This window comes from Naegleria gruberi (assembly GCF_000004985.1).
Source record: "Naegleria gruberi genomic scaffold NAEGRscaffold_37, whole genome shotgun sequence".
Taxonomy (NCBI): Eukaryota; Heterolobosea; class Eutetramitea; order Acrasida; family Naegleriidae; genus Naegleria; species Naegleria gruberi.
Genome location: NW_003163290.1, coordinates 287,808 through 314,383, shown reverse-complemented (window position 1 = coordinate 314,383; position 26,576 = coordinate 287,808). Strand labels below are relative to the sequence as shown.

The 26,576-nt window shown below is 32.5% G+C and overlaps 14 protein-coding genes and 1 non-coding gene across 15 annotated transcripts in view; 5 read left to right on the top strand and 10 right to left on the bottom strand.

The window, feature by feature from the left end:
* Positions 1 to 17: 17 nt before the first annotated feature.
* On the bottom strand, positions 18 to 2,673 carry NAEGRDRAFT_50682 (uncharacterized protein; the record flags this gene model as incomplete). The annotated part of the gene is made up of 2 exons (XM_002674853.1): positions 18 to 2,272; positions 2,442 to 2,673. The coding sequence occupies 2 exons, from the start codon at positions 2,671 to 2,673 to the stop codon at positions 18 to 20; spliced, it is 2,487 nt and encodes an 828-aa protein (XP_002674899.1).
* Positions 2,674 to 3,224: 551 nt separating this feature from the next.
* NAEGRDRAFT_50681 (uncharacterized protein) lies at positions 3,225 to 4,154 on the top strand (the record flags this gene model as incomplete). The annotated part of the gene is made up of 1 exon (XM_002674944.1): positions 3,225 to 4,154. The coding sequence occupies one exon, from the start codon at positions 3,225 to 3,227 to the stop codon at positions 4,152 to 4,154; it is 930 nt and encodes a 309-aa protein (XP_002674990.1).
* Positions 4,155 to 4,357: 203 nt separating this feature from the next.
* On the bottom strand, positions 4,358 to 4,429 carry NAEGRDRAFT_t434. The gene has a single exon. It is a non-coding gene; the product is annotated as a tRNA-Thr (tRNA).
* A 220-nt stretch (positions 4,430 to 4,649) lies between these two features.
* Positions 4,650 to 6,337, bottom strand: NAEGRDRAFT_69987 (uncharacterized protein; the record flags this gene model as incomplete). Its single annotated transcript, XM_002674852.1, has 2 exons — positions 4,650 to 6,073; positions 6,184 to 6,337. The coding sequence occupies 2 exons, from the start codon at positions 6,335 to 6,337 to the stop codon at positions 4,650 to 4,652; spliced, it is 1,578 nt and encodes a 525-aa protein (XP_002674898.1).
* An 869-nt stretch (positions 6,338 to 7,206) lies between these two features.
* On the bottom strand, positions 7,207 to 8,949 carry NAEGRDRAFT_50679 (uncharacterized protein; the record flags this gene model as incomplete). The annotated part of the gene is made up of 1 exon (XM_002674851.1): positions 7,207 to 8,949. One exon carries the CDS (start codon positions 8,947 to 8,949, stop codon positions 7,207 to 7,209), a length of 1,743 nt encoding a protein of 580 aa, XP_002674897.1.
* Positions 8,950 to 9,019: 70 nt separating this feature from the next.
* NAEGRDRAFT_80503 (uncharacterized protein) lies at positions 9,020 to 10,222 on the bottom strand. The gene has a single exon (XM_002674850.1). It carries the CDS (start codon positions 10,113 to 10,115, stop codon positions 9,165 to 9,167), a length of 951 nt encoding a protein of 316 aa, XP_002674896.1. The 5' UTR covers positions 10,116 to 10,222; the 3' UTR covers positions 9,020 to 9,164.
* A 1,769-nt stretch (positions 10,223 to 11,991) lies between these two features.
* On the bottom strand, positions 11,992 to 12,720 carry NAEGRDRAFT_69984 (uncharacterized protein; the record flags this gene model as incomplete). Its single annotated transcript, XM_002674849.1, has 1 exon — positions 11,992 to 12,720. One exon carries the CDS (start codon positions 12,718 to 12,720, stop codon positions 11,992 to 11,994), a length of 729 nt encoding a protein of 242 aa, XP_002674895.1.
* Positions 12,721 to 13,027: 307 nt separating this feature from the next.
* On the bottom strand, positions 13,028 to 15,081 carry NAEGRDRAFT_69983 (uncharacterized protein; the record flags this gene model as incomplete). Its single annotated transcript, XM_002674848.1, has 3 exons — positions 13,028 to 14,231; positions 14,278 to 14,459; positions 14,503 to 15,081. 3 exons carry the CDS (start codon positions 15,079 to 15,081, stop codon positions 13,028 to 13,030), a joined length of 1,965 nt encoding a protein of 654 aa, XP_002674894.1.
* A 929-nt stretch (positions 15,082 to 16,010) lies between these two features.
* NAEGRDRAFT_69982 (enoyl-CoA hydratase-like protein) lies at positions 16,011 to 16,895 on the bottom strand (the record flags this gene model as incomplete). Its single annotated transcript, XM_002674847.1, has 1 exon — positions 16,011 to 16,895. One exon carries the CDS (start codon positions 16,893 to 16,895, stop codon positions 16,011 to 16,013), a length of 885 nt encoding a protein of 294 aa, XP_002674893.1.
* A 231-nt stretch (positions 16,896 to 17,126) lies between these two features.
* NAEGRDRAFT_58644 (uncharacterized protein) lies at positions 17,127 to 20,398 on the top strand (the record flags this gene model as incomplete). Its single annotated transcript, XM_002674943.1, has 1 exon — positions 17,127 to 20,398. One exon carries the CDS (start codon positions 17,127 to 17,129, stop codon positions 20,379 to 20,381), a length of 3,255 nt encoding a protein of 1,084 aa, XP_002674989.1. The 3' UTR covers positions 20,382 to 20,398.
* NAEGRDRAFT_80501 (uncharacterized protein) lies at positions 20,399 to 21,193 on the bottom strand. Its single transcript, XM_002674846.1, has 3 exons — positions 21,128 to 21,193; positions 20,793 to 21,043; positions 20,399 to 20,674 (listed from the first exon to the last, which is right to left on the bottom strand). The coding sequence occupies exons 2-3, from the start codon at positions 21,008 to 21,010 to the stop codon at positions 20,425 to 20,427; spliced, it is 468 nt and encodes a 155-aa protein (XP_002674892.1). The 5' UTR covers positions 21,011 to 21,043; positions 21,128 to 21,193; the 3' UTR covers positions 20,399 to 20,424.
* Positions 21,194 to 21,301: 108 nt separating this feature from the next.
* NAEGRDRAFT_69979 (uncharacterized protein) lies at positions 21,302 to 22,171 on the bottom strand (the record flags this gene model as incomplete). Its single annotated transcript, XM_002674845.1, has 1 exon — positions 21,302 to 22,171. The coding sequence occupies one exon, from the start codon at positions 22,169 to 22,171 to the stop codon at positions 21,302 to 21,304; it is 870 nt and encodes a 289-aa protein (XP_002674891.1).
* Positions 22,172 to 22,333: 162 nt separating this feature from the next.
* On the top strand, positions 22,334 to 24,599 carry NAEGRDRAFT_69978 (uncharacterized protein; the record flags this gene model as incomplete). The annotated part of the gene is made up of 6 exons (XM_002674942.1): positions 22,334 to 22,565; positions 22,616 to 22,915; positions 22,958 to 23,239; positions 23,286 to 23,765; positions 23,822 to 24,001; positions 24,049 to 24,599. 6 exons carry the CDS (start codon positions 22,334 to 22,336, stop codon positions 24,597 to 24,599), a joined length of 2,025 nt encoding a protein of 674 aa, XP_002674988.1.
* A 185-nt stretch (positions 24,600 to 24,784) lies between these two features.
* On the top strand, positions 24,785 to 25,690 carry NAEGRDRAFT_50673 (uncharacterized protein; the record flags this gene model as incomplete). Its single annotated transcript, XM_002674941.1, has 1 exon — positions 24,785 to 25,690. The coding sequence occupies one exon, from the start codon at positions 24,785 to 24,787 to the stop codon at positions 25,688 to 25,690; it is 906 nt and encodes a 301-aa protein (XP_002674987.1).
* A 268-nt stretch (positions 25,691 to 25,958) lies between these two features.
* The window catches only part of NAEGRDRAFT_80500 (uncharacterized protein), a gene marked incomplete at its 5' end in the record, with an annotated part of 2,449 nt that continues 1,831 nt past the window's right edge, over positions 25,959 to 26,576 (top strand). The window contains one exon of the mRNA XM_002674940.1: positions 25,959 to 26,561. Within this exon, the coding sequence (XP_002674986.1) occupies positions 25,959 to 26,561 (603 nt within the window). The remainder of the gene's footprint in view (positions 26,562 to 26,576) is intronic.

The window sequence follows — 26,576 nt, the reverse complement described above, 5'->3', positions numbered from 1 at the left end:
AAATAAGAAGTATTCATTTATTCTACATTTGATGATTTGATAGCATTCTTAAGTTTGTGATCGAGTTCTAATAAGTCATCATAATCATTGTTTCGTTTCCTCTTTTCTTGACTTTCCTTCTTCTCATCTACTATCACTTCCACTTTCAATTTCTTCTCATCAACATCTACCTTCAAAGTACAATGCTTGTCCAATTTTCCTTGATAGAAGAGGTCTGAAATTGGTGCCGATAAGTAGTTTTGAATATTTCTCTTAATTGGACGAGCACCCAACTGAATATCAAATGAGTTAAAAATTAAGAATTGTCTAGCTTCAGTAGAGAGTTCAATCTTGATTTCTCTCTTCTTTGAAAGTCTTTCTTCTAACTTTCTCAATTGAATTGACAAAATCTTATCCAAATCATGCATGGAAAGCTCATTGAAAATGACGATATCATCTAATCTATTGAGGAATTCAGGAGCAAAAGTTTCCTTGATTTCTTCATGGAAGATTTCTTGTTGTGTCAAATCCTTGTCCTCTTCCTTGTGTTGGAACAATCGTTTTGTACCCACATTAGATGTAAGAATGATAATTGTATCTTTCAGAGAAACACTTTCACCATAATTATTCTGACAAACACCTTCCTCAAAAACTGGTAATAAAATATTCCAAACTCTACTGTGTGCCTTTTCAATTTCATCAAAAATAATTACTTGGAATGGATTCTTCTTGATTGTGTTGGTTAGCTCGCCACCATCATCGTAACCTACATAGCCAGCCGATGTGCCTATCAATCCGGATACAGAGAACTCAGTATTATACTTTGTCATGTCAATTACAGATACAGAATTTTCATTTCCATAAACAACTTTAGCTATTTGTTTAGCAAGCTCAGTTTTACCAACCCCTGAAAATCCACAAAATAGGAGTGAAGCTTGAGGTTTGTTAGCATCTCTGAGACCTAGCTTGGCAACTCGTATTGTTTTTGAAATGGAAGAAATTGCTTGTTTTTGTCCAATTACCTGTTCTTCCAAGATAGACTCCATATTATTAAGAGAATGATTCTTTTGAGTTGTGAAATACAAATCCTTTTGAGGAATTCCAGACATTCTAGAAATCACTACAGACAAGTCATCCAAAGTAGCTCTATTGTTGACATATTTGTTTTTGGCAGACTGTTTTTCAAAGATTTTCAAACTTGCCTTCACTTCTGGAATATCATCTTCAATTATTTTTGATGCCCTCTTGGCAGACTCGCAGTCAGGACTGGTAATAGATGCAATACAATCACCAAGTTCCTTCTTCAACCCTATTAATCTAACTCTATTTTCTCTGTAAGACTGAAGAGCTTGGTACTCAGCCTTCCAAGCAGAATATTTTGTTGCGTATGATTCCTTAAGCTTTTCCAATTTTTTCATTAATGAAGAAGTATCAATATCATCATCACTCTTTTTGTCAATATCAATTGACACCTTCTTAATCTTATCCTCTAACTCCAATACATTAATAGGAATTGAACAACCTCTCTTTTCAACAATTGATGCCAACTCATCTAGAACTGAAATACATTTCATTGGATTTGCCTTGAGTGGGATATATCTATTAGAGAGTAAGAGAGCCTCTTCAACGATATCATTATCAATAAAAACTCCATGAGATGCTTCCAAATATTCCTTCTTCTTTGTTACAATATCCAATGTAGTGGCAAAGTTTGGCTCACCAACTTTGATAACTTCAAAATGAGAAGCAAGTGGATTCTTTGTGAATTTGGCATACTCAGATGGTGTCATACATGTTACTAATTTAAGCCTCTTCTTTTCCAATAAAGGTTGCAAAACTGATGATACACTATCATAGAAAGAGTATGAATAATCATCTACCATATTATAAAATTGATGAATAAATAAAATCTTAGGTTGATTAGTTTTTTCTCTATTTTCTCTATATAATTGTACAGATTCAACCATTTCGTTGAACAATCTTTCGACATCCTCATCATGAGCTGTTGGAGGCGGATTATTTCCGTATAGATGCGCTTTCTTTTCCTCAATCGACATTAATTTTGGATTTGGAGGCAAATCATAATTAAAGGCATCATAAACCTTGAGTGATTTCAATGCATTGAAGAAGGTTGTGCAAATATTATTTGTAACATTGCATCCATACAAGTTATCAACAGAGAGCTCAATTATTTTTGTGTTCCTCAAACGTTCTGGAACATTTTCTGGATTTTTAGTAATCTTATAGGCCAATGATTCAATAATTGATCTTCTTCCAACACCATTTTCACCAACTATTTGAATGTGTAAAAATATATGTTGATCCAAAATTAAACTAACCTAAAATAATATTATTGTGACTTTCAACATTTGAAAGAATATTCATAACTTTGTTAACATCCTCTCGTCTTTCTCCACTAAAATCAATTAAATTATTTTGAGCTTTAAAATTGAGGCATTCACCATAGAGAGGTTCATGAGGGTTGACGGCCATTGATCTCTTTTTAGGAACAACCATCTTTGATTCGCTTCCTTCCGAGTGAGCTAAATGAGATGAATTTAAAGAAGTTGGATGTTCGTCTGGTTTCTTCAATTCATCACCCTTCACTTCTGGTTTGTTGGTTGCTTTGTTCATCTTTTTCAAATCATCCTCCGAAAAATCAAAAAATGTTCTTTTACTATTCGACCCATTCATCATGATAATTGATTGTTGATGTTCCTTCTTGATACAAGGCTTCAAGAGACTTGAATCTCTTCCTCCCTTTACTGCTCTAAAAACCAATCGTTTCATATTATTGATGATGTTAATTCTAATTCAAAACAAGAGGGTGAATTCTCCTAGGGATTTGAGCTTATTTTTTTTTGATTGATCGTAATGGAGGCTTTTCACTTGCTCCACTCAATCAAAACAAGTTCAATTCATATTCCAAATCTTGATAAATCAGTTTCTTCTTCATATTCCTATTTGATTTCAAATTCATCTCGTTAAAATCTTTTTGAATTTTAAATCATTTTCATTAACAAGATGAAAGTACATTCCGAAATGCTTTTTATTTTTATAAAATCAACCAATAAAATTTCATAGGATTTCTAATTGTAAAAAGCCTTCATAATCCTGCTAGAATATTCTTCTTCCATCTGATGATAATTGGTCCAATTATCAGCTTTGGCTCATCTCCTTGCAGTACTAATTTACATTTAAAAAAGAGCTAAAATTAAATTTTTTTAAAATTGAAAATTAAAAAAATGAGCGAAGCCAAGAAACAAAGCTGCAGATATTACGAACAACAACATCCAGAAGTCGACGACCTTGTGATGGTCAAAGTCAAGCATATCACCGATATCGGTGCCTATGTTTCTTTATTGGAATATAACAACATTGAAGGTCTTATCTTGAGCAGTGAATTGAGTAGAAAAAGAATTCGTTCTATTTCTCAATTAATCCGTTTAGGAAGAAATGAAGTTTGTGTTGTTTTGCGTGTTGATCCTGAAAAGGGATATATTGACTTGAGTAAGAGTAAAGTTGCTGCTGAAGATATTCCAAAATGTGAAGAGAAATATAACAAGAGCAAGGCTGTTAGTTCTATCATGAGACACTTGGCTGAAACAACTGACCAAGACTTGGAAGAATTGAACAAATTAATTTCATGGCCATTATATAGAAAGTTTGGACATGCTTTTGATGCTTTCAAGATGACTTTAACAAATCCAGACCAAGTTTTCCAAGATATTGAATTCCCTGATAATAATACCAAAGAACAATTACTTTCAATCATACAAAATCGTTTGAAGCCTCAACCAGTTAAATTGAGAGCCGATATTCAAGTAACTTGTTATTCATATGAAGGAATTGAAGCTGTGAAAGAAGCTTTATCTGAAGGTGAAAAGATTGGTACCGAAGAAGAAATCGACATCAAGATTACCCTTGTTGCTCCTCCTCTCTATGTTATGGCAACAACAACAAGTGATAAACAAAAGGGTTTGGATACATTACAAGCTTCTATTGATAAGATTACCGAAATTATCAAGAAGTATGACGGTGAAGTTACAGTTAAAGCTCCTCCAAGAGTTGTTAACGAAAAGGATGACCATTCTTTGACTGTCCTCTTGGAAAATTTGAGAGAACAAAACAAGGAAGTTGATGGCGATGAAGAAGAAGAATACATTGGTATGTAATTCCATCACATCATCAAGACCTTGCTTGTAATAAAAAAAATATTAAATTATTAAAAATTACTTTATTTTAATATTAAAATAATTACAATAAGCTAATATTTTAAAATTATTTAAATATCACTCAAGGTTTGTTTCATTAACTGTTAAAGATTATTCCAATTATTCGTTCTTTTATGGAAAATAGAAAAAAACAATTCAACAAAAGGCGACTGAGGGAATTGAACCCTCGACCCTCAGTTTACAAGACTGATGCACTACCACTGTGCTAAGCCGCCTTACATTGGATTTCATCATAAGTGATAAAGACAACGACGAACGACGCCAAAACAATTAATCTCACTTTCCAATATAATAATATTGTAAATCTAATCTTTTTAATTTGCTAGTAAGCTGTGGTTTATTACATTCCAAATGTTCATAATGAAAGGTGTTGAAGCTCTTCTTGCAACATAATATTAAAAGTCATAATAAGTAATGCACTTGATTTTACCATGACTATTTGCTATTCCTCAATATTTCAGAAATTTCCTTATTGGCACTTGATAATCTATCCATTAAATCTATCATATCATGCAGGCAATGTTCTTGAATTCCATTAAAAAGGTCCAACTCTAAACTTCCATTCTCAATAATCGCAGATAATTCTTGTTTTCTTTCTTGAATTTTTGGCATGTTCAATTCTAAAGGAGCTTCCAGTGATAAATAGGCCTCGACTATATGGAGAGCAATCTTCTTTCTATTTCCCTTTCCACTCTTTTTGTATCGTTCAATATCTCTCCAACATAGAACACTTTCAGTACAGTAGCTTCTTCTAGCAAAATCAAGAACAATATCAAATGTCTTTTTGTTTTTCAATAATCTTTCAAACCCAGTATCACCCGATTCTTGATGTTTCTTCTCTTTTCCTATAGAGTATAGAACAGGTAATGAAACACAAACAATCACCTCTAAAAGCATGTATCCCCAAATGAGAAATCCATAAGGTACATAGTAATCCACAAGATTCTTAATCACATTAATGGATCCACATACAATGAAGAGAACTGCAGCAACAATTTGAAAGAATATTAGAGCAAGACTCTCCTTCTTAATTCCCCATGAATCTCTATCAGCCATCAGACACAAGATGAAAAAGACCAGCTCTAAAATAATATAGGCAATTGATTCAACTCCAATAATGATAGTAGTATTGGTTGACAATCCACAGCCATGCTCAAACAATAGAATACCTCCTTCTAATAGGAATATTCTCCCCTTAGTTGGATCTTTTTGATAAACAACCTCTTCCACCACTCCAATCAGTACCCAAAGTAAAATTCCAAATACAAATGCAAGAATGTACACAACAGTGATGAATTTGTAACTAATTAAAAAGTTGTAAATATTCAATTTTCTCATTTCCTTCTTTACATCTGACAAGTTTTTAAATTCGATTTTAGAGTTTGAAACGTCTCCATCTTCATTTCCTTCATTCAATTCCACATTTGTCAATGACATTTCACTGCTAATATCTGAGTCAACCAACTTTAACTCTGTTTTACTCATAGTTTCAGATAGAGCTGATTGAGATTGATCAACTCTGACTTGTCCCTTATTTACATCAACATCAAATAATTTGGTTTTTTGTAAATTAATCTTGTGCATGAGAAAAGTTCTCATCAATCTAAAAATCGTTGGCAATGTCACAGCTTGAGGAAATGTAAAGAAGAAAATTGTAACCAATCCACATGGAAATATCTTTCTCCCCACAATAAATCTCATGGTCATTCCAAAGATGAATATAAAGGCAGAAAATAGAGTGAAAAACAAGTAGATTGGACTTCTTGCTTGAATGTGACCACTATTTCTCTTCCAAATTACTCCCAAACCACTTGAGAAGATTGTTGACAAGTAAATGAGAAGAAATGTCAAACACAGAGCTATTAATGTAAATTCAAATATGTCAGCACTATTAAAACATACCAAATGCTAAACATTGTCCATTTACGCATGCACCATCGGTTCATAAATCATTGTAGAAATCACTTACCAACCCAAGTATCTGGACATAGTGAATAGTCAACTCGTCCAGGAAATTCTCTTGACCATGTTGAATTGAAAAAAGAGGCATCACATATTGCGCTTGTTTGGTTGTTGGTTGCATTGAAATTATCTGCAGTAGTTGCAAATAGTTGAAAGACCATTTTTTTATCTATTTGCTATCTATTGGCAAGAAGTTCATCACAAACGGTTGATAGGAGACATATTGAGTTTAGGTGCTTGGCATTTGAATTACCTAAAATGTGGCCTTGCAAGAGTTTCTACTACAGGGTCAACTAGTATTAAAACTTGGAACGGGATTTGGTAGAATAGTGAAATAAAAGGTGTAAGTTTATTAATGTCTCTTGTATCAATAACGACCTGAGAGACCACACTTTTCGGCATTTAAGGACTCTGTGCAACATTTGAATGATTTGTGTTATAATTGAATAACTTATATTGTTTTTGATTTATTCGAATTCTCTGTGCCATTTCTGGATCCAAAACTATTCGTCCACAACAACCTTAGAGGATACAATTTGAAATTCACCAATCATAATACACTGCAGATTGAAATATGAATTTAACAGTATACATATTATTTAAAAATCATCTTGAACTCTATTCTCTTATTCATCTTAGCAATTGCTCGGAATATGTGTATTGATGGATTAAAAACTCTAACTACAAAACTTTCAAAACATGTTATTGATGCTGACACTATGAATGGAGTTGCATTTACAACGCACTTTGTTTTTCCATATTACCAAATACGATTCTGTGATTAGTTTTGGAACGGTATTTACCTTGCCATTCTTGTAACAATGTCTTACTGTTTTGTACTAAATCTTTTATGTCAAGTCCTTTATTCATGTCGTTTCGTCTTTTCTTTTTTAGGGGTAAGGACTTTCGAGAATGTAGTCCATAGTATTCCCACACTTGAGGTACTTTTCAGCAGGGATTATTTCTTGATTTGTATCATCATGGATTCCATCCTTCTCCGTATTCATATAATCGAACTGTAGAGTTGCATTTACAACTTTGATGTTCTCTCCATGTTTGAAAATCTTTGCGTGAAAGCACTGAGAATTTCCCTTAACTCAGCATTAAGCTCATAGAGTTGAGACTCTTGTTGTTCAAAAGATTGGTCAGCCACTTGTTTGGAGAATCTATTCGAGAGGAAGAGAGCAGTCATTGTACTCCAATAGTGCCATACGCTATTTTCTGCTGGAATAATTCTATTCAGAGCATTGTAATATTTGGATTTCAAATTGGAAAATTTTCTGAAAACTTGTTGAGGTTTTTCTAAAATATTGCTTTCTCCCAATAGAATATTATCAACTAAATATCCAGCAATTTTGTTCTTCTTATTGACAAATGATAATTGATCCTTTAAAAGAGATTTGATGAAAGGGTCGTTGGTCATGGTTGCAAATCCTGACGATTTGTCTGAATCCTTCTTTTGTGTTGTAATTGGTTTCTTATCAAAGGATGGTAACAACATTTTGGAAGTCTCCTTAGAGAGCATGTTAGAGAAGGTTCTTGCCATTATTTTAGCCATCAATTCATTTTGCTTACCAGCAATCTTTCTAATAAATTGAGGATTATTCAAATATGATTGAATAATTTTACCAACAGCCATGTGAATAGACTGTCTAGCTGCAATATTGATTGCAATACCAATCAATGCACCAAATGTCATCCAAATACTTTTAGAAACAAATATTGAGCTGAGTGGTGTATCTTCTAATCTTCTTCCCAAAGATTTGTCTCTCAAGTAATCTAAACAGGTGGTAACAACAGAGGCACATCCTCCAGCTCCAAACATTGTTCCTACAACAAATCCAATAAATTGAGCATCTTTCATAGTGATTGGAGTTTTCTTCAATGGCTTTTTCTTACCTGTTGAATTGATATTGGTTGCTGGTTTTTCAATAAATTTCTCAGAGAGCTTTTTAAACAATGCTGGGAATATTCTACTACCAAAAATTGAAATGAAGAAAAGGGCTTGATTGAATGATGAATATTGATGAGCTCTTTCTATCATGATAATCTTTAAAAATCTAACAATTTTTTGAATGACAGCTGGTTGTTTCTTATTTTGAACTAATTTAAATGATTGTGATACAGTTTCTGAATTGGAAATAGTATTAATTTCTCTAATGGTATTTTCAGCAAGGAATCTAAACTCTTGAATTTTGATTTCATCTTCTGAATTGATTGTACCCATTCTCCATTTTGCAATAATATTAATAATTGTCAAACATGATGTGACAATCAAGCTTGATTTGGCTGTAAATATTTGCCATTTCAACTCGGCATCAGTAATTCTCGGAAGTGTACTCTTCAATAAAGCTATTTGACTATTACATTGATAAAATATTAATTCTATTAGTTTGATAATTTTCTGTGATGGTTTAACTGGATTAGAATCAATTAATAATTTAACTCCTTCAATAAATTGTAAATCCTCAGATGACTGATTAGTATGATTAGCAAATTCATATTTCCTCAAACTCTTAACAATAAAATTGAATAAAAAGACATCATTAAATTCAACAAGTTGTCTCTTCTTTGATAGATAAACATTTGGTCTCTTTGATCCGAACCAATTAAAAGATGATGGATAAATTTCATAGATTACATCATTAAACTCTGGTTGAAATATCAACCCTGATTCAGGTCCGAGATGATTTCTAGTTCTTGTTGATTTTTCTTGTTGATCACTAACTTGATATTTATTGGCAAAGAATTTAGCCAGGTGTTTGCTTGTCATTTTTTTTGAAAGAAGAAAACATTAGGAAATTCACTTCATTAAGACAAGAGAATGAATTATTGAATTTACAATAAATTATAGAAGGGTTTATTGCTCGCAGAAAGACTATACAAAATTGGGACTCGGATTATTAACAGTTAGGAAGGTTAGGGAAGGACTCGAAGTATACTATAGTTTGAGATTCAATTGGTGAATCTTATGGTGATGAGAATTGTTTATCTTCTTCTCTTGCTCTTGGCCATTTCTCTTCTGGTTCTATTGACCAATTCGTCTTTTTGTAAATAGTATACTTGTACCATTTCCTTAAGCTTTTCCTTCTTCTTCTTAATAATGATACCGTTCTTCTTTGTAAGAGGCATCTCCATATAGGTTGTGTGTTCATCAATAACAATGAAAAATGGTTCTTCATCCAATGATTTGGAAGAAGATGAGGCAGGCAATTCAATTGATGGTAAGAATGGACTGGAATATTTGTTCTTTGTAAGTGTTGGTTCTTCAGCTGGAGGAGTCAAGGTGAGAAGCATATCTGGGATTGGATCAGTTTGAGCTCTCTTATGAATATATCCACCAACAACCATACTTGTCTCATTTGAATACATTACAGGTGAAGATTTACTTCTGAGACGATCTGTTGTTTGGATTTGTGAGCTTGTTGGTGATGATTGAGCGAGTGTTCTATTGTTTTGAGTATGTACATAGGCACCAGTAATTTTAACTCTCTTTCCAGAGGCTGTTGTTGTTGGTGGAACAAATACTGTTGGAACGACTATTGTTTCTTCAACTGGTGATGATTTTGTTGTTGGTGAAGAGGATTTAGTTGACTTTTTGAAAATCTTGGTAAAGACAATCTTATTCTTCTTTGGACTTTGTGGTGAATCATCATTGGTTTGGTCAGCTTCTCCTTCTTGGAGTTGTGTCATAACTGGTTCTTTTCTTGGTCTTCTTCCTTTCATATAGCCTTTGACTGATTCTTCTTTGAGATTCTTGAGTTCTTCAAGAGCAGGCACACTTGATTTGGATCTTCTTCTCTCTACCATGGTATTTACAGGTGTTGGAGTAGAGTTTGATTTTCTATTTACATGTCTTGTTGAGGTATCGATTGGCATGATAGCATCAAAAGTATCGACAGCCAATGTGAGACTGGAACGCTTGTTTTGTTGGCCCATTGTTTATGATGATGGTTGAATGGTTATTGTTGTTGTAGCAGTATACTCCTTGGAGTTGAAATCGTAAATTCTATCAAATTCAACTTGATGTATTCTGAGACAATGGATAGATTACAACATAAATTGATAAAAGCATCCAAGTATTATTGTTATAACTTTCCAAAATATGTGTTTGCATGAAAATAGTTGAGTTTCTCTCAGTTTCGTATGTTTCATGGTTAAATATGAGGATCATAAACAACTAATTACTTCAAGCAATTTCTAATTGCATCTTTCAACACATATTGCAATCAGACTCTTCACACAAGATTCCAAGAGATACTTTGAATTATTTAGATTTACAGAACCTTATCAATGCTCATCAAGAGTTGTATTTATTGAGATAGCCTCTTTCCATATACTCTCACTGGCAATCAACGTATTGACCTTGCAGCAGTTTAACACTATTTTCAGAATATTAGTAAGCATTTGTAACTCAAACCAAAAGAAGTGGAATTACATACTACTCAGGTTGTCCATTCAATGGAATTTGAATATGCAATCAAAGTGGATAATTTTGAGGGAGATTGTCAGAAGTATTGCTGCTTTCAGAGGGAATCTTTGGTGCACTACACGTTGTAATACTCAGTTTTGAAAAATACAATCACCTCTTTTGCAAAATCAATTGACTATTGTGAATTTCACATAATCAATAGACATTCATAGAGATTTTAACATCAACTTTGAGCAGTGTCTTTTTAACAAACATTCAGTTAATTCAGTTATTAGGTAAACCAATTTTGGGTAGAAATTTCTCAGAATGTTTCAACAGTTATTCTGAGAGATTTTTAACGTTGACAAATGCATCAGTGTTTTGTATGTTGGAAAGATATCAGTTATGATTTTGGCGCCAATCACTGAATCTAGGAATACCACTTTTGATCTCGAAATATCCATTTTACGATCTTTGCAAGAAAATTACTCAATATCACACAGATATTTACCATGTTAACCGTTATTTCATTTGTCAACACTGTTTACCAATTATGTTATTTGAAGATCCGCTTCTAGTGATCAAACTTATTATTAGATTTTTGAAATAATATTAGAAACGAAACATCAAACAGCCATTGTATAAAATTAATATTACTACTTGGGGTTAATGACAAAGTCTCAAATTAAATGAGATAGGATGTATAGTATTCATTAATAGAGTTCGTTTCTCAAAGTTTCATTTCTGGGTTTAGAGCTCAAAAATCATTTGATGAAAAACCTAAATTGTTCTCTTGTAATAGACACGATATTCTGATAAGAAACTATTTTCATTTACATACTCAGCAATCATCAATTAGGGATGGTATTGGAAATTTGTAAAGGTTTCAAATTATTGTACATGTGATTTTTTCTTCTTTCTACGTCTCCTCTTCTTTGTTTGTTCATAATTATCATCATCCAATTGTGTACTTTCAGAAACTGTAGTTGATTCCATCTCTGTTGGTGTAAAAGATTGTGAACTAGATGCATGATATGATTTTGAATGAACCTTTTGGGAAAACTGTTTTGTCCTCTGCAAAACCATATTTCTCATATCAAGCCACTCTTTGCAATTTTGTTGTTGAGGGTGAAGGTGAATTGTAGGCCCAAAGTTAAATATGGATGTGTCTGGCATGTGAATCAACGTTCTCTTTTTAGTGGAGATTTGATGAGAAATGTCAGACATCCATTGTGAAATTATTTCATTCTCATTAATGGTTTCATAATCTTCACTACAGGTGATGTCTTTCTTTCTTTCTGGAAATTTCTTGATAAAGTTTTGTAAAATTAAAATCTCTGATCTACAGTCATAGCTTTACCGTAGTTGCAAGTTCAGTAAAAAATTATACAACAACAAGATCACTTACCAATTGTCCACCCCATCTGAGCAAATGTCATGTGGATAAATATTTTCAAATCTTGTAATATTATTAAAATAGAATAATTGATCAGAGTAAGAAAGATTATCATATTCAATTTGATTGGAATCTTTGATATCCTCCTCCTTAATGACAAGTCTGCATTCAGTTGTCCATTTTCTACCCCAAACTGGTAAATAAATATCACCTCTAAAGTATTTAATTTTACCTTCTGTAAATGGGAGTCTGAATTTTAACATACTGAATCGAGGGAGTAAAATTTCCAACCATCCTTTTTGTAATGTTAAATCTTCCGTAATACATTTTTCATTTTGTTCTGGATCCATAACTAGTGGATCAGCAGTTCTAATATCACTAATAAATAGTAAATTATTTCCACTTTCAATATTCCTAATCTTTTTAATTTCCATTGCAATTTCGTCTGTGAAATAACTTTCCATAATTGTTACATTTCTAACATGATACAAATCCTTATTAAACTTATTTGGATCCACAAGCATAAATTTGAGATTGGGAAATAAAACCTCTGCTAAATAAACTAAATGACTACCTGGAGCAGCTCCAGCATAAATCACGACATCTCCATCATGTGAATATTCGGTAAGAAATTCAATTTCTGATAAAAGTAATTTACGTTGTCCCCAATGAAGTGCATTTCTATTTCTCTTATTTTCATCAGAATATGGAATTTTGGGAAAGGTATCAATGCACATGATACGATGACTTTTTGTAGTGAATTCATCATCATCAATTTTAAATTTCAAATTTTTTGATTCTGATGCTACTATCGATTGTTGTGATTCCGAATCATCATTCTGTGAGGGTTCTTTTGGAATGAGATGATGTTGCTCTGTGAATGCTTTCACTCTTTCCAATGATGACGACAAACAAGATGAATTTTTATTGCTTGTTTCTTCCGTGTTGTGTTCTTTTTCCATTTTTTAGTTATTTCCACATGATTTTTTCAATAATTATTTGATCATGTAGTGTTCAAGGTTTTTATTTACAAAGATTAAGTTATTACTGAGAGAGATGAGCCAAATGGGATAAAATGTAAAAGACCCATATGTGAAGAGTTATAATATAAATAACAAGTAAAATTCTCAAAAGTGGTAATCTTCTCAAAATACTTCCAGTTGAAATTGAAAATGAATCAATAAAGGCCATAACATGAGCCACTCGCCTGGCAACAAAACCTCTCTTTGATAAATCTCTAAAGAATCTATCTGATTTTACAGAAACCGATGGTGCTTCATTATCAAATGGTGATTCTTCATCGGCATAATTTCTAGAAATTGGTGTAACCTGAGCTATCAGTTGAAGTTCCTTAATCTTCAATTGACATTTTTCCAAATCAAGTTGGATGGCTGCTTTTTCACTGTTTACAGTTTCGAGTTGGGACTGTTTCTCAATGAGTCTTTCAGCCATGGCTCTATTTCTCAGTTCAAGCTCATTTTGATTGGATGAATTATTATATTTGGCTTGATTGAGTTGCTTTTGAAGTTGATTAATTTCTTCCTTCTTCTCCTTCAATTGATCTTTAATGAGCTTCTTTTCATTTTCATATTGATGCTTCATTTCATCAAAATTAAGTTTCAATGAGGTTATATTTTCTTGGTATTTAGCGCTCAACTGTTTCTCTTTTTCAAGATTCTTTTCCATATTTTTCAATTTGAATCTGAGTGTATTCATTTCAGCTTCGTGTTGCTTTTTCATCAGCTCAATTTGTGATTGAAGTTCTTGATTATCAGCTTTCAAGTTTTCCAAATCCAAGAGCATGTCCTCTTTATCCAAGGCATTCATTAAATCAGTGTCGTCATCTGTAGCAGTTTCTTCCTTTTTATCACCTGATTCGGTTCCAGACTTTTTTAATTCTTCGATTTGTTTGTCTCTCACAGATAAGAGTTTGGCGGCTCTGTTCTTGTATTCCAAATATTCTTGATTTTTAGCTTGCCATTCTTGTTCTTTCAACTTGATATTGGATTCCAATCTAGATATTTCATCCAATTTCTCATTGAGAGTAGATTCCAATTCAGAGTATTCTTCTTTAAGCTTTTTAACAGCTTCTTGGTGTTTATGTTCCAATTCTTCCATCTTTTTGTGGATTTGTTTTTCCTCTTTCTTATTTTCCTTTTGTTGATTTTGGAGGTCTTCAATTTGTTGTTTCAGTTTGGTAATTTCTTCAGCAGTTGATTTTTCATATCTTAATTGCTCATTTGCCATCCTATTATTAAAATTAATTTATAATCAATAATAATAATAAAACGTACATGTCTTTTTCTCCTTGCATTTCTGAAATCAATAAATCTTTCAATTTCATTTGCTCTACTAGTGCATCAACCCTCGATTGATACTTTTGGGCTTGTTTATCACGTTCATTGAGTGTATTTGTTAACTCTGTGTCTGTTTTAACTTTCTCTTCCAAAAGTCTTGAAACTTGTTCTTCCAATCTCTTCAAATATTTAAATATTCATGCTATTTCCAGAGGTACTTACATTCTGTGATTCGGCATTATAACGTTGTGAATGTTTTGATTGAGAAGTTAACTTGTCGAAATGTTCTTTTAAATTCTTGTTAAAGTATTCAACTTTCTTCACTTGATCATAGAGAGTAACAATTGATTTCTCATTGGAAATTTCTTGATTTTGCTTCAAAGTTTCATCTCCTTCCACTTGGACAGTAGTTTCTCCAATAATTGATGAATTTGCACAATCCTTTACAAACTGCAAGGCTTCTTCCAATCTTTCCGATTCACTCTTCTTGAAGAATTCATTCATCAATTCCTCCTCCGCCTCTTCTCTGATCTTATCAAAATTAACATTTTCAACAGCAACACTATTTGTTGTTGATGTTAATGCAGTATGATTTGCTGTAACAAATGCAGTACCTTCTTCCGATGATTTATAGTGATCAACATTCTTTGATTCATCTTCATGAACCGAAGAATCAATTCTACTTTCCGAATCATCATCCAATTTCCCCAATGTTGTCAGTTTTTTAGATGCTCCTGCTGTGCTTCTATCCACAGTTTCCAATGTTTGTTCTGCCCATTTGAGAACAGAGTTTGCCCACATTTTTTATTATTAATTAATTTTTATTTGATTTCCTTCCAATTCTATTTAATTCCGATTTAATTTGGAAATTTTGTAGTTTATCATTTCTTTTAGGAGAATGTTATTAAACACTTTACAATGAATATTTATTAATTTATAAATATATATTATTAATAATTATTTAAAAATCGAATTATAAAAAATGATGTCTTCAAATCAAGCCTATTATCATAGTCCATATGCTTTGCAATCACAACATCCTTTACTACAACAATCACACGAAGAAAAAATCAAAGAAAATGTTAGACTCATTCGGAGGATGTGTTACTTGTTAGAAGTTACTCAATCAGCAACATGTACAGCCTTGTATTATTTTCATTCAAGTTTGAAAACAATAGAACATTCGTCATGTGATTGGACACTTATTTCATGTGCTTGTGTTTTTCTAGCTTGTAAAAGTGAGGAACAAGTGAGAAGAGCAAGGGATGTTATTAATTCTTGTCGGAAAGTGTTGGATCCTGAGAGTGAACCATATGGATTACTTGACACTGATCTTCATAATTTCAAGGATTGTATTATTGGATATGAAAGTATAGTGATGAGAAGTATCAAATTTAAATTTGCTGTGGTACATCCACATAAATATATTTTGGGATATTGTGATTCATTGAATGGTTATAGAAATTTGGTTATCAAGAATAGTTTTATTCAATTTTGTTTTAAATTAGTGGATAAGATTTATGATTCAAAATGTTGCTGTACCTATTATCCAAATGAAATTGCAGCTTCGATAATATACTTGACAGCTGAATTACTTGGAATTAATGAATTAATGTTAACCAAAGAGGAAGCAACAAGTGAAACGAAACAAGTTTGGTTTAATATCTTTAATGTGGAGTTTAAAATAATAGTGGAATTAACCTCAACAATCAAAAGTCAATTGAAATAATTTACAATTTATTCTTGAATTTAGGTCTACGTTTTTCCATGAATGACATGAAAGCTTCAGTTAAATCATCAGATTTCAAGAAAGCACTATTCCAAAGTTTGACATAGGCCAATCCATCCTCAATTGAATGTTCTTCAGCATGATTCATAATATGTTTTGTAGATTGAACAATGAGAGGAGAGTGAGAAGCAATAGTTTTAGCCATCTTGTCAACAGCTTCAAACATTTCCTTTTGAGAATCGAATACTTGATTGACAAGTCCAAAATGATAAGCACGATCTGCCTTAACATCAGCAGCAGTGAATGCCATTTCTCTTGCAAAACCCTTTCCAACAACTCTGTGAATTCTATTCAAAGTACCCAAATCAGCAGTAATTCCAACAGCGGTTTCTCTAATACTGAAAATAGCATCCTTTGTACAAACTCTAAAATCAGCAGCAAGAATCATATCAATAGCTCCACCAATACACATTCCATTAATAGCAGCAATCACTGGTTTCTTACAAGTTTCCAAAATTCTAAAAGCTTGTTGCATTTCATTAATTAATTTTGATAATTTCAAATTGGCCACAGCAGGAGAAGATTCATCATCGGAAGCTGATGGCATAATATCAGAGGCAACACTCTTCAAATCCAATCCAGCAGAGAAGTGCGGACACTGATCAACAGGTGTACTCTTCAATACGATAACATAAACATCATCTGATTCATTCAATCTATGAATGGCTTGATAAAATTCAGAGAAGAATGGTTTGTCCATCACATTCATCTTCTTTGGTCTATTTAATACGACAGTACCCACATGATTAGAAATATTAACTGCAAAACGTTCCGATGAGAGATTTTGCTTGGTATTATTTTCAACTCCTTGTTGATTTGAAGACATTTTTATTTCCTATTTTCCTTTTGATTTTATTTCAAAAGTTTAATTTACAAAAACAAAGAATTAATATGAAAAACAACGTTTACAACAAACAATGATAACATTAACATATTATTAATAATATAATTGAAAGTGTTGGATGCAATTACATTTGGAAAACATTTAATTGTTTTTTTAAAGAAAGGGTTTCGCCACTTGTCAAATGTTTACAAATCAAAACATCATAGAAAAAAAATGATGCAATCCATTGATGCTGCCACAACACCCATCCATTACAAACTAGTCAAACAGGGTGAAGTAAAGAAGAGTGGCATGTTATCATGGAAGAAAACACTCATTTCACTCAACTCACATCCAAATTCACTTTCCATTCTTTCGTCCGATGGAAAGGAAAGAAAATCAACTTTAATTCTTGACTCTGCTCATACTATCACTAATTTGGAATTTACAAAGAAACATCCATTCTGTTTCTATGTTAAATCACACATTGAAGGAAAGAAAAAAGAAGAAGAATGGACATTTGAATGCTCATCAAAGGAGGAAGCAGAGGAATGGATTGAAAGTATTAAAAAGTTAATTGGCAAGGGAAGTGCCAATACTAGCAATTCAAATATGGTTATTACTGTTAAACAACCAAATGATAATGTTGTTGAAACTGTTAAACCACAAACAAGTGCAACAATACAATCATCTTCATCAACAATATCAGCAGTGGCTTCATCTTCAGTTGTGAGTGAAGAAAAATCATCTCCAAAGAAGGAAGAAAAAATTGAGGATGTTAAAAAGGTCAAGAATGAAGAATTGGAAGAAATTCAACCTGCTGAAATTGAACCATTGGAAGCAGAAATGGAACCTGAAGAATTGGAGGAAGAAGAGCCAATCAAGTTAGAAAGTGCAGTTGTTAGAAATGTCAAGGATGAACAAGTTAGTAAGGTTACACCACTTTTGACATCAACAGCACGTTTGGAAAGTGATAGTGATGAAGAGGAAGATATTATTGTCACTAAAAAGGCATCAAATAAGAATGTTAAACAAGCATCTCCTGTTAAAACCAGCAAGCCAACTTCTACTGCTCCAGTTAAATCTAAAACTAGTGTATTGAAGGATGATTCTGATTCAGATGATGATGGAAAGATTGTATCAAAGAAAGTTACATCAAACCCTAGACCAACTGCTACAGCAAGTGGGGGTCCTCCAAATAAGAAAAAGACAACAGTTCTCAAAGATGACGATTCAGATGAAGAAGAGGAAATTAAGAGTGACAAGAAGGCCCCAACTAAAACTCTCAAACTTGATGAGGATGAAGATGAGCCAGTAATTTCATCTGCTACCAATAAGAAACCGTCAACAAGTGGTCCAAGAAGTAAAAAGACAGTTCTGAAAGACGAATCAGATGAAGAAGAAGAGGAAGAAATTCAAACAAAGAAACCATCATTTACCAAGTCAGACTCTAAACCAAACTTGAAAACGAAAGTAGAATACTCATTGGTCGATCCTTCATTTGATTATTCTCCTCTTCCACCATCTGGAGGAGAAGAAGATGAACCAATAGAAGATGAAGATGACGAAATTCCAAAAATTGACGATATTTCACAACTCATTGAAGAATTGGAATATAATTCACAAAGTCACAAACGTGCATTGAATGCTGCCAAATATCTCTATGAACGTTACAAGAAGGATGCTGCTTCACTTGTTGAGGATATTGTTTCAAATGAAGGTTTGCAAGCATGTGTTTGCATGTTGAATGATAACACCAGATCCTACTCTATTTGCCTGATTGGCTTGTTAATTTGTAACAATATTTTGGTAACTAAGTCTGGTAACAATGAACCAGCCAAGGCAATGATGAGATTAACTGGTTTGGTTAATTCATTGCACAAGATTATCAATGAACATTACCTGAAATTCAAATTGTTCAATGCAAACAACCTTCCAAATAACTCAAATGCTCCAATTAATAACTTTGAAAATGTAACAGTTATTTCACTTTCTTTGCAATTATTGGGATTATTGTGTGAGAGACCAAATGAACAATTGAATGAATTAATCTCTCAAAAACAACTCGATTTCATCATCAAGTATTGTGAAGAAGTAATGACTACACTTTACACACAAAAGGAATACTTGTACTTGTTCGACTTGTCCAGAAGTTTATTTAATTTATTGAATAACATTTGCTTGCATAATTTGGAATCTTTAAAGAATATGAGTAAGAGATTGTTGGCATTTGATGTGATTGTCAAGTATTTGGTATATTTCTATGGAAATGGACATTTATCATTCACTTCTATTGCTCCATCTCAAGCTTTCTTATTACTTGGAAACAACTTTGATGATTTCAAATTGAATATGATGAATTGCGAATTGAATGTAATTTTAATTCCATTCACTAAATTTGTTGCTCTGACAGCCAAGGAGAGCACAGCCAAAGCAGAAATGACAAAGATTATGGTAACTCAAGGAGGTGTTACAAGTTTACTAACAAACAGTAGTGGAAATAACCAATACGTTACAAAAATCTTTTCAGAATTATCTGATTCTCCTCTCGTATTGAAATCATTCAAGAACTTACTCCAATTGAATTTGAAGAATAAGGAAACAGTTACCAACATTTTAACTATTTTGAATGTAATTTACAGAAATAGAAATGATAAGGATAAGCTGATTGAAATTCTGGCCTCTGATTTCAATTCAATCTTCTTTAGCATTTTGTCTAAATATCCTGAAGAAGGTTGGATCTTGTCATATTGTGTTGAATTCTTGAACGATATTGAGAAGAATTACCCAGACAGTTTAAACAAGGGATGGAACGATATTTCAATGGACGAACAAGCTGATAGAAATGTTTATACCAATGTTAGAGTTTTGATTCTTTCATTTGGTTTTGGAGATCCTGAATTACAAGAAATGGTATTGAGCTTGTTCACGAAACATTTGAATCATAATAAGGAAACAGCTGGTACCCAATTTGCTAGTACATTTGGTTTCCATGTTGCTCTCTTGGATATCGTTACAAAAAATTCATCCAAGAATACTACTCTTACAATGGCTTTGAATCTCTTGTTAGAAATTATGCCATTCACTCAATTCAAGGAAACTGAGGAGCAAGCTCTTGTTCAAAATTTGATTACCTATGATTTGAGAGAAAAGATTATCTCAACCCTCGTGCAGAAACTCAAAGACACTTCAATCGATAAGAGTGTTTGCACTATCATTTCAAACATTTTACATTCGATTTGTGTACATTACGATGTTATCAAACTTTCTATTGATGATATGAAGATTATTGTCAAGGCAGTTCAATCATACATTCTCACTGATAACGAATTGGCTGTCAGTATTTTACTTCTCTTCTCAAAGATTGCTCAGAATTACATGTCACAAGTTGACAAGTCAGGAGCTCTCGAATTATGTAGAAAGATTCTTCAAACAGATAGCAAACAAGTTAAAGAAATTAAGGACCAAGTTAAGAATTTAAGTAAATAAATATTAATAATTGTATTAAATTTGAAATAATTGTTTAATAAGCTTAGTATGGACCACCACCTCTACCACGTCCACGACCTCCTCTTCCTCTGCCACCTCTTGGGACAAATCCACCACGTGGAGCTCCTCTTGGAGCACCTCTTCCTCTACCTCTTCCCCTAGTTGTTGTACTCAACCCTGGAATATTGGTTCTCTTAGCAAAGACTTTCAATTCTCTATTTCTAAATGTTGAACCGTTGAGTTGGAGAGCATTTTCAACAGAACTCTTGTCTTTAAATTCAATATAAGCAAAACTGTTAATAATTGACGGTTAAAATTAATGTAATTAATTGACAGTTTGTATAATTAATATTTTGTAATGTTGTTGTTGTAAATATTTTGATATTGCCATTAAATAATAACCAAACATACCCTTTAGGATTACCCATCTTGTCACTCTTGATTGTGATTCTGATGATATCACCAGCTTGTTTAAAGTGGTTTTCCAATTCCTCAGCAACAGATCCGTAATCAACATTTCCTACATAAATAGATCTAGAATCAATTTCTTCTTGATTTTCAGCAACAGTGCTCAAGTTCCTTTCAATTTCTGATTGCATTTCTTTAATCTTGGCGTGTTCCTCTTGCATTTGTTGTACTCGCTTTTTTATACTTTCAATTTCCTAATAATCATCATCATCAAATAATATAATTTTTTTAAAATTAATTCCATCAATATTTCGATGATCCGACAACTCTCCACTTACATCGTTGATATTTTCTTCTTCTTCTTCGTAGTTTTCTTCGGCTTCCTCGTAATTGGTATCTTTTGGCATTTTTTTAAAGTTATTTTTATTTTACTCCACTTTCAAATTCAACAATTATTTGAAATGTTAGAGAGATTACAACAAGAATAAAGTTTATTGAGAGTTTGGTATTTCTTATTCTTCATACCACATGTAAATTGTATTCTTTTCACTGTGAAGAGCTTCGTCTGTAAAGACAGTAATTGGTTCTCTTTGAATGTTTGGCTTGAAACAACATGGAATTTCCAAACATAATTTGGGAGATGGAATTTCATTGTAAAACTCCCATAAATCAGCATGTGAATGAACTGCTACAATGATATTCAAATCTGATTTGAGTGATTTTACCTTTTTGAAAATAGAAGTTTGAAGAAATTCAGTGCTTGTCATTGAGAAGGGATATAATCTCTGAATGGATGGTGTTGATTCTAATCCTTCTACAAAATCTTGTTCTTTTGGTTGACCTTGTTCATTATCCATTGACACCACATCATTGTTAAATTTACAGACCCACTTTTGTTTCATTCTTGGATCAATGGAAAATACTCTCCAATTTGTAGCACAAGCAAATACAGCAGCAGTTCTAGGAACATTTCCATCAGCAATTACATAACATTGAACGTTCCTATTGGATATGATATTCAAGTCGTTTTTAAATTCCAAATAATCCCTAACAGAATAATAGGCAGATAAACTTTCAGAAACTTCCTTTCCATTAGGAAATAATTTTAAATTCAAGAGTGGAGGAAATTGTGAAGCAACACACATATGATCAAAGTAGAGCAACTTGTTTTCCGAATGAATAACATGAGGCTCAACAGATTGATAAAACTCATCCACCAAATTTGCTTCTATTACATTGATTTGTTGATTCTCTTCTCCACTACTACTAACATGACTTGATTCCACATCACTACAACATTTCTTTTTCTTCAATCTTTCAGTAAAGTGAGCAAGTTTTAATTCCTTCTTCTTCTTTTTGGTTTTTTGATGAGTAGGTTTCATTTCCTTCCCATTTTTTAATTATCAGCTTTGCCTACAACATTACATAGGCAAGGGTTCATCACATAAACTGCACAGTATTGATATGAATATAATTTGATTATCCCGCTGCAATTGATGGAGAGAAGTTGCACCGAAGAAAGAACTCATCAATACATTAAAAAAATGATTCCATCATCATCAGCTGCTGAAAACGAAGCAATCAATAATATTCATCAACAAAACGACGATGAACAATCAAAGGAAATTGAAGAAAGGAAGAACATGTTGGAGATGATCGAAGAGAATGTTAATATTGGAGATATTAGATTAATGTTAACACTTATCGGAAATTTGGAATCTAATGTTTCTGATTTAACTGATGCTTGTCAAAAATTAGGAGACTTGTCCAGAGAATGTTAGTAGTAGTAGTTTTAAATTTCAAATGTGTACTGATTAATTAAATAGTAATTAATAGAGATACAATTAGAGAAGTTGGTGGAGTGCCTGTGATTTGTGGATTATTACGTAGACATACCACAACTTTGGAAACAGATAAATTACCACTCTATTTCCAATTGTGTAGAGTTTTGGGTAATTTATGTTTTGAACACTCTGTTAATGCTTTGATTATTTGTGATGAAGAAGGATTGTCGGTTCCTGTTGTACAAATTGTTTGTGGATTTATCCAATTTGCTTTAGATCATGATGATGTTAATTTGATTAGAAGCGTTTGTGCTTGTATTGCAAATTTTGCACACTCAGATGGTAAGTTGTTATTATTGAACTATTGATTTCTTACATTTGCAGATGGTGTTAGAAGAAAGGTTGTTTCTTATGGTGGTGTGACTTCACTCATTAAACTCATTTACACTTATAGAAGTAATGAGGTTAGTGGAGTACTTTATCACTCATTGAGAGCCTTGGAAAATGTTTGTGAAGTTCAAGAGGCTTGCGAACAAATCATGACATCACAAGTAGAATCAAAGAATGCTCTCGATATTATTATTGATGAAATTCTTGCAAATCCATTATGTGAAGGAAATATTCTTGGTGTTGCCATTAAATTGGTTGGATTAGTCGGATCACACAGTAAGTATCAGTAATAATTATATTCAATAATTAACAATTTCTTTAGAGGAATTCAATGAGCTCACAATTGAACATTCTAATCTTATTCAATCATTGGATAATATTTTAATGAGATATATTCAAATTTCTGAATCATTGGATGAAAATGAGGATGAGGATGAAGAATCTGTCCAAGAAATTGTCACTCAAGTTATTCATTTATTGGATGTTTCTCTCGTTAAGGTCAATAATAAGTGGGCTGAAGTTTTGGTAAAGGATTCTAAAGATTTTATTAATACATTGAAGAGATTCGTGCACTCACATACTCAACTTCCAGAATTCAGAAAGAGAATGCAAGAAAGTGTTGTTGAGTTCCTTTCAAATGTTGCAGAAATTGATCACATCCAATATTATATGGCCACAGAATTGGACTTGATTGACCCAATGCTCACACTCATTGAATCTATTTTGAGTACCTTGCAAATTGCCTCCTCTTCCAAGCTTTTGAGATTTGTTGTTAAACTTTTAGGATTCCTTGCTCTTGAACGTAAGTTTCAAAATTTATTTGCAAATATCTTAATTTGCGAATCTTTATTGATATAGGTCGTAACCTTCCAATGATGATTGAAAAGGGCGTAGTTCAATCTTTGACAAAGATCTTAAGCGTCTTGTATCACAACCAATTATCTCCAGAATATCAAGAAGCCAGCCCTATCGCTACTCAAATGAATAATTTCATTCAAAGAAATTGTTGTATTGCCTTGGGTAATATGGGAACTACAGGTTTGTATTATTGAGCTAAGTGGTGATTTTCTAACCTCTTATTACAGATGTTACTTGTAAATATATTGTTGAAAGTGGAGCAACTATTCCACTCGTAGAAATGTTTGAAATGTTAGCAGAAGCAACTGATTACTCTGAAATTGATATCAGTTTGATGGTTAATGCTCTCTTTGCCTTCTCCAATTTAACTAAGGCCAGAGAAAATCAAAATGAAATTATCAATCGTCACAATAATATTTTAACAACTCTCTACAAATTAGCTACCAATGACATTCACTTCATTGTGTGCTTCTACTCATTAGAGTCATTGATTAATCTCATCTTTAATAATGAAGAAAATGCCAACAAACTCTTAACTCTTCATCCAGATTTTGCCTCCAAACTTGTTGAAGTGATGAAGCTCAGAAAGGAAAAGGTTAAAGTTTCATTCATTATTGTGAAATGTCTATTCACACTTTTCAAGATGAACAAATTGACCATTAATGTTTCACTTGATGAAGAATTTATGAAAGTCATTCAAGAAATGGAAACATCGAATGAAGATCCTAAAATCCCTCTCCTCATCAATGAACTCAAACAATCCAACTTTTTCCAATAATAAATCTATTTATTTTCTGTAATTATTAAACAACAAGTTCCGAATATATCCAAATTATCTTACCAATATTCTTTCCCATTATTGAAGAATTAAAGAATAAATTTCTCTTCACCATCATCACAGTTTCTTCTCTTCAATAAATAATTGAAGGTAAAAATAAAAAGAAGAACAAATTTTTGAAAAAAATGAGCAACTTGGCAACACTGGCAGAAATTGAGAGGGATTTCTCAGCATCATCAAAAAACCAAATCAAACAACTTAACTTTGAATATAATAATGTTGATGATGATAAATATTTAGCAGCATATGCGGATAAATATAGAAACGATGAATTATTAATTGATGATGTAGAATTAGAAGAAGCCGAACTGGAAGCCTATAAAAACCTGATGGAAGCCCAAAGAAGAATCGAGAAAATGGAAAATGGTGAAGGTGAAGACTCGGCTTCAATTTCCCAAATGTTTTTGAGAGATACAAAGGAAGTTTTTGATGTTGATGCTGTTAAAGCTTGTATGAACAAATTACCTATTCAAACAAAGAATTTGGATTGGGTTTTTACTTTACAACTTACATCACCTACACCTGTGAAAGTTGAAAATCATGAAGATGATATTGATAGAGAAATTCAATTCTATAATCAAGCTGTCACTAGTGCTAAGGAAGGTTTTAAACAATTACACACATTGGGAATTGCTATTCACAGACCAGATGACTATTTTGCTGAAATGGTCAAGTCTGATGAACATATGGCCAAGATTAGAAACAAATTGGTTCAATCTAGAAAGGTCATTGAAGAAAGAGAAAAGAGAAGACAAAGAAAGGAACAACAAAAGATCGGAAAACAATTAAAAGCTGAAAGAATTAAGGAAAAGATTCATCAAAAGAAGACTGATATTGATGCTATTGACCATTGGCGAAGAACTCATTCAGGAAGTGGTAAAGAATTTGATGTTGATAAGGCTACTGAAGAATATAAAAAGATACAAGGATTGTCTGATAAAAAGGAAAGATTCTCTAAAGGTGGAGCTCAACAAAAGAAGAATAATGCCATCTCCAAGAAGAGACCAGGTAAAAGGTCGAGAGGCAAGTAAAATAAATCTTATTTTCATTCATTTACTCTCTGTTGCTATGCAAATGACAAGAAATGCATTTTGTAATTGCTCGTTAACTACTGTAGACAATAATTTGTCATCCAACACACTTGTGGTCATGCACAAACTATTTGGGTACGTTCAACTAGTCAAACTAGAAACCACCACAAGTACAGTACCACCTCCTCTAAAAGAATCAAGAAAATATCTAGTCATCACTACAAAACAAGAAATGCATTGAAAATTACAAGCAAACAGCTTTAAAAAAATGAATAGACATGAGTATGAAGCTATCGGAGGAGATGAAGATGAGGATGTTAGTTTGGTGAGCGTGAATAAACACCAACAACATCAACAACAAATTTCACAAAATAATCAAGATGGAGATGGAATACGAAGATATAGTGTTTCATTTGCTGAGGTAGTTCATAGAAAGGAAAATCCTAAAAAGTTTGAAAAGACCATTCCTAGAGATGCTTATTCAATGGCTAGAATTATGTTTTTATTGATGGGATCGGGTATCTTGGTTCCTGGAATTTGTTTTCAATTATCTGTCGATTGGTTTACTTTGATATTTCCGACACCATCACCAGATAGTTTCAATCTTTTTGACTTTTTAGAATATATACTTAGTTTTGGATTTAATATAGGACAATTGACTTCAATGATAATTTATACAATATTCATGTGGAGGAAATCTGTACATACTTTAAAAGCACAAACATTTACAGTAGAACAATTTATTTTCCTAGGATATGCATTGAATTTTGTTTGTGTATTGGTCACATTGTTTATTAATGTGATTTTAGTCAATCAATATGGATTTAATAATAATGAACAAACCTATGATAAGATATTCATGTTGACTTGTGTCATTTGTTTGAAT